General features: G+C 35.5%; 1 protein-coding gene across 1 annotated transcript; it reads left to right on the forward strand.

The window, feature by feature from the left end:
* Nucleotides 1-1030: 1030 nt before the first annotated feature.
* On the forward strand, nucleotides 1031-11524 carry LOC310733782 (serine/threonine-protein kinase SBK2). The gene is made up of 4 exons (XM_083555182.1): nucleotides 1031-1171; nucleotides 5318-5494; nucleotides 7015-7217; nucleotides 10187-11524. The coding sequence occupies exons 1-4, from the start codon at nucleotides 1117-1119 to the stop codon at nucleotides 10835-10837; spliced, it is 1086 nt and encodes a 361-aa protein (XP_083411308.1). The 5' UTR covers nucleotides 1031-1116; the 3' UTR covers nucleotides 10838-11524.
* Nucleotides 11525-11877: the final 353 nt, after the last annotated feature.

Below are 11877 nucleotides of genomic sequence, written 5' to 3' on the forward strand. Positions count from 1 at the left end.
ATGGTGGCAGTAGTAGTATAGCATTTTCAATAATTAAAATACAGTAGTATTCGTTGTTGTATTGTACTATAAAAGAATTCCAATTAGTAGTGTAGTATACAAAATTTAGTATGGTAGTAGAAGTAGTGTAGCAGCAATAACAGTAGTAGTAAAAGTTGTACTAGAAGTATTAATGTACTAATACTAGCATCAATGGAAAAATATCTGTCGTATAACAGCAGTAGTATAGTGTAGTATCTGTGGTAGTATTAGTATTAATAGTAGCACCAATAGAAATGATTAATCTTCCTTTATTTCTCTCGTTCTCTCAGTATTTATTATGTATTGGAAATAAACCTGCAGCTGCAGCAGTACTGTCTGGCTGTTCATCTGTCAACACTGAAATGTAAGTCTGTTCATGTGCGTGTATGTTTATATGGATGGACGTGTCCAGGGAAACCAGGCGCCGTGGACGATGTCCCTTCAGGACGACGATTGAGAGCTCAGTGCTACTGTCACTTATGAGTAATTCTAGCATGGTGTAAATGTCATACATTGGTGATGTATATTCTGCTTTCCGTCTGGTATTGTGCACAGCTGTCTGTCTGGATTTTCAGTGGAATAAAACTCGTTAATTTATTTATAAAAAGCATCAGTGAATCAGCAAAAGGAGGATGAAATAAATATGACTTGAGCGTTTGGTATTAATCCTAATATCTTAGTATCTTAGTATTTTCAACCAATTTATATTTAATATAGGTCTTTCTAATATACAATATCTACTGTATCGCTCCAATAATAATGTATAATCACTGCTCGTTTCCTAAAAGCACTGCTTTCTAGTGTAGACATGAACTTTACCAGGAGCAGATACTGAGAGAAATGTGCTTAAAGGCAGTGTTGAAGTTCGGAGTGATGTTCCTGCTTCTGTATTAATTCAAACAATGCAATTCATTTTATGTAGCAAAATCCACCCATTTCTAACTAAAAAAAGAACATGGATCTACGTGGAATCAGCAGGAGGCAACGTGAGCCTTCAGCTACAGCTACTTTAGTGTTTACACCGGTTCAGAAAGTCAACGCTTCAGAGAAGCACCTCCCTCATCTCACACCCAGAGAAAGAAAGACAGACAGGGTATGAAAGGGAAGACTTGTAGCGCTCGTAACGATCAGACACAGCGAACTGTGCAAGGTAAGATAAACCTGTGCCTATTCAAAGTGTGTGTGTGTGTGTGTGTGTGTGTGTGTGTGTGTGTTTCTTTTTCTTGGAATGGACAGAAATGCACTGTAGCAGCAGACTTTTACAGAGTTCTACACGCTTTGGCAAGATTTAAATGTAGACATAATAATTAATCAATTATAATTACAATGTAATTAATCAAATATATCACAAACCAAATAAATACGGAGCTTCTTTATAAAATCCTGTATGTATTTGTCATAGCAAACCAAAGTAGGCATAATAATATCAGTTAAATGCCATAATGTGACACATGCAGGTGAATATTTCAATCTTAAATCACGGCTGCTTTGTCTTTAGTTCTGTGTGCTGTATGACCCATGTAGCAGTCTGACTGCAGTGTCATTTGTAGAAACATAAAAAGAGTTTAGTTTACTGAGTTTACTAATGAAACGGAAAATCGTCAGTCTCATTTCTCAAAACCTTTTTCAGAGACAGACTCATGATACCGTCATTCCTTTTTCCCTCCAACCAAATAGACTCGGGATGAAAGGTTCTAGAATTTTGAATTGAATGGCATAAATCATTCTCCATGCAGTGAATATCTTTTATATGTTTCAGTACTGGACATTATTCTGCACACATCAAATAGAATTCATACTACTAGGGTTAGTCGAATGATATTAGAAACAACAGTAGTAGTGGTAATAGCAGGAGTACAGTTATAATAATAGTCTCGGGAGTATCATGATGGTAGCAGCATCATTACTGTGATAGTATCAGTCATACTGTAGTTCTTATAACAATAGTAGCATACTACAAAAAATAATAGTAGTAAGATGTTTTTTTTGCAATTTGATCCAATGATTAATTTCGCTATTGAAACTGAAATCATTGGTCTCATGTTTCAAAACTCTTACATGACATCATCGTGAGCCTGGATTGGACGATTTTTATTTTTGAGAATTTCGTACTGAATGCCATAAATATTACATAAATATTCTGTTATTCCCAATGCTGTGAATAAGAACCACATTTGCAGCTATGCACATTGTTCTGGACATGTTAAAAATATAATATATATTACATTTTATTATGATTGTCTTTTCAACAGGGACAAATTCACAATTATGAGGAACAAACTTATTATTTATAACATTCTTTATATATATATATTCTTTCAGATCTGCTTTATATTTGTTAAGACAATTTTTGAAACAATGTCTATTGTCAAAAGGGGCGTACAATGAAATATAAATTACATTGCATTGAATTGAATTGAATTGAATTGAATTGAATTGAATTGAATTGAACAGTTCCATGGAATTTGACCATTTCTGAATTATTTGAACTTTATAAAGTTGTGTAATGTTGTGATCATATAAACCTTTTTTGCATGTTTGTTGCATTCAATAAATAACATGTATAATAATTAAGAATATAAGTAATTTCATAATAATACTGATAAGAACTAACACCTCCGAGTAGTGTTCACTGTTATAATCAGTGGTGGTAGTAATTGGTTAGTTAATTAATTAGTTAGTAGTCGTAGTGTAGCACAGCGGTAGTAGGAATCATAATAATACAGTGATACAGTATTCAAGGTGAAACTAATAGTGATATTGAATTAAAGCATTTGAATAATAATGTAGTATTATAGTTGGTTAGTATAATTATAGTATAATAGTAAAAATTATTATAATAAGTTAGTTGAAGATTATGTAATATTATTAATATTACTAAAATAAAAATCCTAGTTCTAACCATAGATGAAACATTTCTTAAATAATTAAAAAAACAGAATATAATTTCACCAAACTTTAGTAATCATGTTTAATGTAGGCAAGATATATATATATATATATATATATATATAATATACAGTACAGACCAAAAGTTTGGACACACCTTCTCATTCAAAGAGTTTTCTTTATTTTCATGACTATGAAAATTGTAGATTCACACTGAAGGCATCAAAACTATGAATGAACACATGTGGAATTATATATGGAATTATATACATAACAAAAAAGTGAACTGAAAAATGTCATATTGTAGGTTCTTCAAAGTAGCCACCTTTTGCTTTGATTACTGCTTTGCACACTCTTGGCATTCTCTTGATGAGCTACTTTAAAGAACCTACAATATGACATATTTTCAGTTCACTTTTTTGTTATGTATATAATTCCACATATGCAGAAGTGTTTTTTTTTTAAATAATCAATTTAATAAACATATCAAAAGGCCTGTTTAGTAACTTTCTTACAGTATTTGTAATTTGATTTGAATAATAAACTGGATGTAATTAATTGGGTTTAATTAAATTCATTTTTATTTGTATAGCGCATTTATTAGTGACATTTACTGAAAGCGGCATTATAGAGATAATGCATTTATAAAGTTGGATAAAGTAGAACAGATGTGTTCATAATGGAGCTGCATGGTTTTGTACTGGAACTAGAAACGTTTGCTTCTGTGCTTGTGTCTCATCACATCACGTCACGTCACTGTCTCCCAGTCTCATATAGATTAAATTCATTTATTTATGTATTAGAGCTTACAGGCTTTAGAAACTGCCTCACTTTCTTTTTTTTATCTCTATTCAACGTTTGTCCAGCCCATCGAGGTGCTCATAAAGCTTTAAGTTAACTTTCTCCAGGACACAATTAAAAACAAAAGGGAAATAAAGTATCCTCAGTTGCTGGATCAAGTCACTGCACCACATCAAATCCTCACAGAATCATGACGAGTTTAAGTTACATCTTAAAGCATATTAGTTTTTGCTTATGATTCTTGAATTCATGAATTTATTGGGGTTTTATATGTATTATTACTTTGCATGATGCTTTAGTTAACAGTTTATAAATGTGCTTTATAAATACATGTTGGAGCTCTCCTATAGATACGGGCCATTAAACATCACATTCTATGTTCTATATAATAATATATGATAAAAATTGCGATTTCTTAAATTTGTTAAATATTTTTTATAATTTAAAATTTCCATAACATCACATCTATTGTGGTTGATTTTTCAGTTGATTTATTTCCAAATTGGCTAACATGTCACTGTTACACTGTTATTGTTATACCCTATTAGATGCTGAACTTCCCTTTAGCACATCTAAATATATGTGCAATTTTTTTAACTACCAATTTATCGTTATCCAATCTATTTCCTCATATCTTCTCTTTTCTTATTTGATTATTTTTCACTTATTTTATATTTATAATCTATTTTATCTAATGCACATATTTCTGCACATCAGGATGACATTTCCCTGCAAATTGTATACACCATTGTTTGTGACAAATAAAAATCTTGAATATTATCATAATGCTAGTTATTACAGTGCCTGTTTATTTTTAGTGAAAAATCCTCCCTTAGCATGAAGAGCAGCTTTACATCCTCTCGACACTTCGTTTCTCCAAACATTTAGCTGAAATACTTTGCTGTGACTCTTGTAAAACTCTCCAAAGATGTTCTTTCTTTCTACCTGTGCTTCAGTTCATCTCAGAGCAGTTCAATAGGACTTGGGTGCAGTGACTGGGCAGGTCGTTCCATGAAATGGAATATGTGTTGAAATATGGAATGGGAGCCACGTTGGTTCAGGATTCCTTTCACCATTTGACCTGCATGTATATAATGAGTTCTCTTATTATTATAAACCGAAACGTGTGAAGTGGAACATCACGTACTACATGAGTTTCATCTGAAACCTACTGTTATTGTTGAACAGAAACTAAAGGAACATGCACATGTGTCTCAAAAACCATAAAAGACTCCACACAGTGTTTTCCACACTTTTGACAGGTTCTATATTTTAAGTAAGTAATAACAGATGCTTTTTTAATAAATGTTTTTATTGCACTTTATAGTATAAAACAAAACGCAAACAAATGTGAAATCTCAGTGTGAAATGAACTTCCTGTGAATTAAGCTGTCATCAGGTTCTGTACCATTTAGTGTTGAATAGATGCAGAGAAAAGTATCGATTCAAAGTTTTACATGGAGTTATAGCAAAATCCCAACAGAATCTCATATAGATGAATGTTAAATAATGCTGCTTTGTGCACCAGAAGGTCTTCATTAACTGGTAGGAGATGAATTTGCCCTTGAGATGAAATACGGAGTAAAGAGGGTTTCTGGTGTACCAGGCAAAGCCATGATCGAGCTGGGCCCTGTGAAGGACGGCAGCAGCCCCATAGAGGAGCTGATGGAGCTCACAGCGCAGAGTCTGACTCGCCTTGAGATTAAAGAGCACTTTAACGTCATCAAGGAGATCGGGCGAGGGAAATACGGGCGTGTGCTGCTAGTTACTCACCGCTGCAGGGGTAGGTACAAACACCACATGGCAAAATATAAAGCTTTCAATGATCTTAATTAAATCAACAAATCATTAGTTTGAGCAGGAATTAAAGAAATGTTCTGCATCACCATTTGTGTAATTAGTCTTCTATATTGGACAGAAAGGTAACAGCGGCCCATATTTAAAAAAAAAAAACAACCTTATCACACCTGATAGCGAGCTGATAAATAGAACCAGGATTGATGGACCAAGCATTTATTCCATTCTTGCAAATTACCTGATGACCAACTGACGTGTTGCTATGAAAAGATGAGTTTGATAAAAATCTGCAGATTATATGTATCATTTCAATTGAGCATATGAACTTTTTACATGTCTTTAAGTATGTTTGACCCAGTTAAACCCAGTCTAAAAACCCAGTCTGGAGCTGGATTAAATGAATTTGTATAATACTATTATATGAATTTGTTTAATAGTGTATATGGTAGACTGATAGCTAAAGGAATAAGGAAGTGACTCTTGTGAAAACACAGAACAGGAGGTATACAATATATTACAATGCACTTCATGCCGTGCCCCAGTTAATTTTGTGTTGCTTTTTGTTCATTTATGTTTTATGTAGCATAAATCTACATCAGTTTATCTAGATTCTGGGCAAACGTTGTTTTATTTCACTCTGTACTGTACTGTACATGGTTGGAGTGACAATAAAAGCCTAATTGACTTGAGTTTAATATACAGTATTTACTTGCTGATGCAAAACTGGAATAATGCTCAGGGTGGACCCAAACAAGCAGTATTTTTAACAACAGTTATTTTTAAGAAATACCTACAAGGAAAAGATAAAAAAAGGACAAACCACTTCTCTGATCTCCTGAGATATCTCAAACCCAGTCTATCACCCAACACCCTTCCAACATGGCTTTATATAATCAATTCATTGTGGTCCTCATCTCAGGGAGGTGGTGCGGCATCACGACACTGGTATTGCAAAAACTCACTTTTAAAACGCAAGAAATGATGTTAAAGTTATCGCTAACGGGACACTAGTTTTGATATTATTAGGAATTGGATCGGTTTGAAAAGTGGAAAAGTGTGTGTTATTTCCCAACGCTTTGACACAAGTCTATCAGGTGAATCTTACGAACTAATCTCAGATCTAAAAGCTTTATTTTTATCTATAAAACAGTGATTATATTAAGTGTAATGAAGCAGGTCTGCATGTAAAGCAGCCATTTACTCAGTAAAAGTTAAATCTGACATTGATGAAGTTCTATGTAATACCTGTAAAATAGTGTCATTCATGTAATGCATGTAGCTCCACTTTGCTGATCTGATCCCAGATTTATCCCTAATTTCTGTTTTCTATCTGCAAATTAAAAACCCACTATATGTAATATTTATTGCTAGTCCTACAAATCGAGGCAGCTGTAAAGATTGGTATCAGATTAAAAATCTCATTCCCATGTAGAACATTATGTGCTGAAGTGTGTGATGTTTGATCCTGATGTCTCCTGTTTCTTTTGCCTGGCATGGTTGTGGCAGGGACACCCATGGCCCTGAAGGTCCTACCCAAAGCGTCGACGCAGCTGAAGGGTTTTCTGCGTGAGTACTGTATCTCGCTCCGCCTGTCCAGCCACCCGTGTATTGTGGGTCTGTTTGGAATCGTTTTCCAGTCTAACGAGCATTACGGATTCGCTCAGGAGCTGGTGGTCGGACGCGACCTGTTCGCTATCATCAAACCACGGGTCAGTCTTGCCATCTTCACAATAAAGTCTGTTCCTTAAGGCTCTTTTGCCGATATGATAAAACTTTGTTGAATTCCTGTTTCTGATTGGCCAGAAGCTGTCGATCAGTTTTTATTACAGTCTGTTAGTATTAGTATTACTTATTTAGTATAGAAACAAGCAATTTATTGGGACTGGTATAGAAGATGCTGTAACTCATGGCTCAGTGTTCTGCTGCTGCTCATCTGGAATATGACAAGAGACATTTTGTCAAAAAATTCAGAGAATTATTCTTTATATAACTAATATAACAAATATCATGAATGAAATTGTCATTGGTGTTACAATACATTAAATGCAATTACAAATGATCAAACATATGATATTCCTCACTTAATGACATTTTTTGATTTTTCGCAGTATATAAAAATAAAATAAAAACAAATCAAATAAATACAAATCAAATACTCATTGTCAATTTAATTTAGGTGGTAACAGTAGCAGTATGTTTTTTTTCTAAAACACTATCAAATTGTTGTTTAGTTTTTAGTTTTTCTTCTACCACATTTAAAATAATTAGGGTTCCTGCGTAAATGCCTGACAAAAGTCGGACAATACAATTAAGAAAAAAAAACCAGTTCCTGGGGCAATAAATAAATAAAATAAACAAGCTCTAGGACCTCAGTATAAAATGCTGTTCAATATTATTCAGGAGATATTAAAATATTGCTTATTAATAAAATCTATCTATCTATCTATCTATCTATCTATCTATCTATCTATCTATCTATCTATCTATCTATCTATCTATCTATCTATCTATCTATCTATCTATCTATCTATCTAGTTTAATAGCATATAATTCTAAAACAAAAACTTGATCTTATTTATGTTCACATCAAACTGGGTTCAGGTGACTGTCTACAGAAACGTGAACCTCGTGTCTGCATGGATTCTTCCAAAAACTTTGGACTGATGACCTTAACCAGGAGAAAGCTTTAGGGCTCTGGTTACTGATCAGAAGATCAAGCCCCAGAACCACCAACCTGCCATTGTTGGGCCCATAAAACAGGCTCTACACACTCACGGTTGGCAAATAAAGGCTGTTTCTGAAGATGCTTTATTTTAAGATACATTTTCTAATTGCAAGGCTGTAAAATCCATTTATAAAACTCATTTCAGATTTTCAAGACCACCAGTCATGTCATTAATGCTAAATTATCAACAGAAAGTAGGAGATTAGTCACAATCAGAGTGCATAAAGATCTACAACCCCCCCCCACCCCACACACACACACACACACACACACATACGTTCACCCCCCCCCCCCCCCCCGCACCCAAACTATGGGTATGAAAGAAATCATGTCTCAGACAGGTTGTTGGATGAATGCATGTTGTGCATGCTCAATACACATTTCAACAATGTGTGTGAGCTCGAGAGGAACTCGGAGTGTGTGAGTCATCGAGCCACACAGCTGCTCTTCTTCCCTCGGCTCTGTGAAATTCTCCGAAACTCTGAGCTCCACACAAAAATGTTACGCCACAGAAACATGACTGGGTCTCTCGAGTCTCTGGTAATGATGTTAAAAGAGAAGATAAGCCTTCCAAAGTGGATCCACATTTTATTGACAGTTCCAGCATTTAGCTAGGGCCATTTACAACATTCGTTTTGTCAGTCGACAAATTTGTAAATGTGTAGTGTGTTCCCATAAAAAGCCTAATAAATCAAAATGACCACTCGGTTCTGGTCTGCTGCGAATATGAAACCCATTCCCACTAGATACCATTGAGGGACACACTATGATGGGCATCACATATTGTATGGTAACATATACACCACAGGGATAAGTATTGGGTCACCTGACATTTCCAGCCATATGTGTTTCTTCCCCAAACTAAAAACACAATTTTATACATGATGCCTTTGGATATGGTAGCAAGACATTTTCCATTCTCAGGAGACCCAAACATGTTCCAGCATGACAATGTCCTTGTGCACAAAGCCTGCTCCATGAAGATCTGCTTTACAAGAGTTGGAGTGGAAGATCTCCTGCTTTTAGAGCTCTGACCTCAACCCCATTGAACACCAGTACCTGACTTTACTAACACCCTTGTAATACTTAATGAGCAACATCTCCATTATATAGTGGAACATCTGCCCAGGGGAATGAAGGTTATTATAACGTAAATGGAGATTGGAATACGTTGTTCAAAAAGCAAAAACTGAATCTTATTGTCAGATATTTACAAAGTTTTGTCCATATACAGTATGTATTTATAGCATGGAATCTGGAAGAATGTAGAAATAAGGAGACCATGCGAAATAGGGAATTCTGGAACAAATACAAAGAAGTGAGCTTTAAAAAGTTCATCGGGATATAATAAAAATATATATTCTTCGAGGTGTGTATGTGTTGTAAGTTGGTATTGGTATTTAGTTTAGAGGAAATAAAATGTCTAGTGATGAAAGAAAAAAGTTTGAAACAAGCTTCCAAAAGTTTAGTTACATGTCTGAGTCAGAACATATTCTAAAAACTGGAACTATTCTGTTGCAAATAAAATAAAATGTATATTATTACTAATTAGAGGTCGACCGATAAATTGGTGTTGCCGATTAATTGGCACCGATAGTTGATTGCTAGAAGATCCATACCGATAGTTTTTCCGGCTTCCGGTCAGCTATCATTACGAGAGAACCCTTTAGAGGCGAATCACTGACTCCACGTGCTGTTTGTTTTCAGTGCTGGAGTGTTATTTATTTATTTATTTATTTATTTATTTATTTATTTATTTATTTATTTATTTATTATCATCCAGTATCTATTTTAAAAAACTATCGGTTAATCAATCAGTTATCCAACTTAACTATCAATATCGGTCGACCTCTTTTATAGACTGGCTAATCACTAGCAATGAGATCACAAGCATTAAATCAACACTTTTGTGTTTTTCGGGAAAGAGATTATAGACTTTCTTTCTTTCCGCAGGTAGGGATCTTGGAGTGTGCAGTAAAGCGTTGTGCTGTGCAGATCGCCAGTGCTTTGGAGTTCATCCACCGCCTGGGATTGGTGCACCGTGACATCAAGCCCGAGAACGTGCTTCTTCTGGACTCCCAGTGCCGCCATGTTAAACTGGCCGACTTCGGCTTGACGCAGAAACGTGGTACTCTGATCCAATTCATCTCCAGCACTCTGCCCTACATGGCCCCAGAGCTGTGCGCCATGGTGCAGGAGAACGGCCAGGAAAATCCTAAAGCACCACCACTCAGCATCCAGCCCAGCCTAGACTCCTGGGCCTTTGGTGTGCTGCTTTTCTGCATCCTTACAGGTTTCTTCCCCTGGGAAAGCTGCACAAGTGCTGACAGCTTTTACGAGGAGTTTGCTGAGTGGCGGCAGGACCCCGGGACAACTGAAATCCCCACGCAGTGGATGAGGTTCACACCGGTGTGTATGGAGATGTTCGCCAGGCTGCTGACGCCGGAGCCCAACGACAGGTCCATGGCCGATGTAGTGAAAGGGTATATTGGGAAGGACTGGGTGAGGCCAAAGCATGCAAATTTACTCGTAGGGGACCGAGGAGGAGTTAGCACCATGACACCACTGAGCAGCCCTTGCCGTAGCAGCCCAGTACTGCAATAATGCCTTGATATCACATTCCTACACCGTCTCGTGGTTGCAAATTTGTTGAATATGGCACGCAATTGGTTGAAGGGTGAGAGGCGGGGCTTGGGGTAATTTTTTTTTATTATTTTGTTGCGTACCTTATAAACCAAAAAAGGAAATATATGTTTATCTTTATATAAACTTTAGAAATAAAGATGCACAAGAAAAAAAACGTTTAAACGTCAAGCCTTGTGCTTTGGAATTTTTGTTTTTTTTATTCGAAAGCATCAGTCGCACTCGAATTTTTTGCGACGGAGAAATTTCAGCACCATTTAAAAGAAAAAAACGCCAGACAATTAAAATTAAGTTGTATAGTTTGTACCCTGTTTTTGAGATATAAATTATAGAAATAAAATCTTTATCAATAATAATCTGATGGTGAATATAATGAATTTCTATTGTAAGGGTCAGAGTTTTAATTTAAATGGAATGCAAGAAGACACTATATTTTTGTGTTATATAGTTTATGTTTATGTTTATGTTTATGGGTTACTTCACGATAATCATCATGGTGTGTTGTTGTAAATATATGATATCCTGTATACAGTAATGACAGTATATTTCTCATTGCATGAGTAGAGCTTCAATATTGTATAATTGTCTTTCAACAGTTTTATGACACTTCTGAATTTGTATTAAACAATAAATCGGCACTTTAGAGAATGTCTTTCGATCTCTTGCCTGTTCGAGCACATGTTCGAGCATAGTGCCCCTGTGCCCCATTAAGATCTGCTTTCCATGGGTTGGAGTGGAAGATCTCATTCTATAGAGTGTCTACTGGAACATCTTCCCAGAACAGTGAAAATTATTATAACAAAAGTGGAATGAGATGTTTCAAAAATCATGTGTTATCATAGATCTTATGTCCACATCAGGTCCCACAAATTTTTTAATGATCTACACACACACACACACACACACACACACACACTTTAAACCTCACACCCTTTAGCATTAAACAATCTACTGGCATCTCATGCAGCTGGTAGTTGAATGATAGACAATATGGTGGTGGT

The sequence above is a fragment of the Silurus aristotelis genome (assembly GCF_946808225.1).
Source record: "Silurus aristotelis genome assembly, chromosome: 11".
Classification (NCBI taxonomy): Eukaryota; Metazoa; Chordata; class Actinopteri; order Siluriformes; family Siluridae; genus Silurus; species Silurus aristotelis.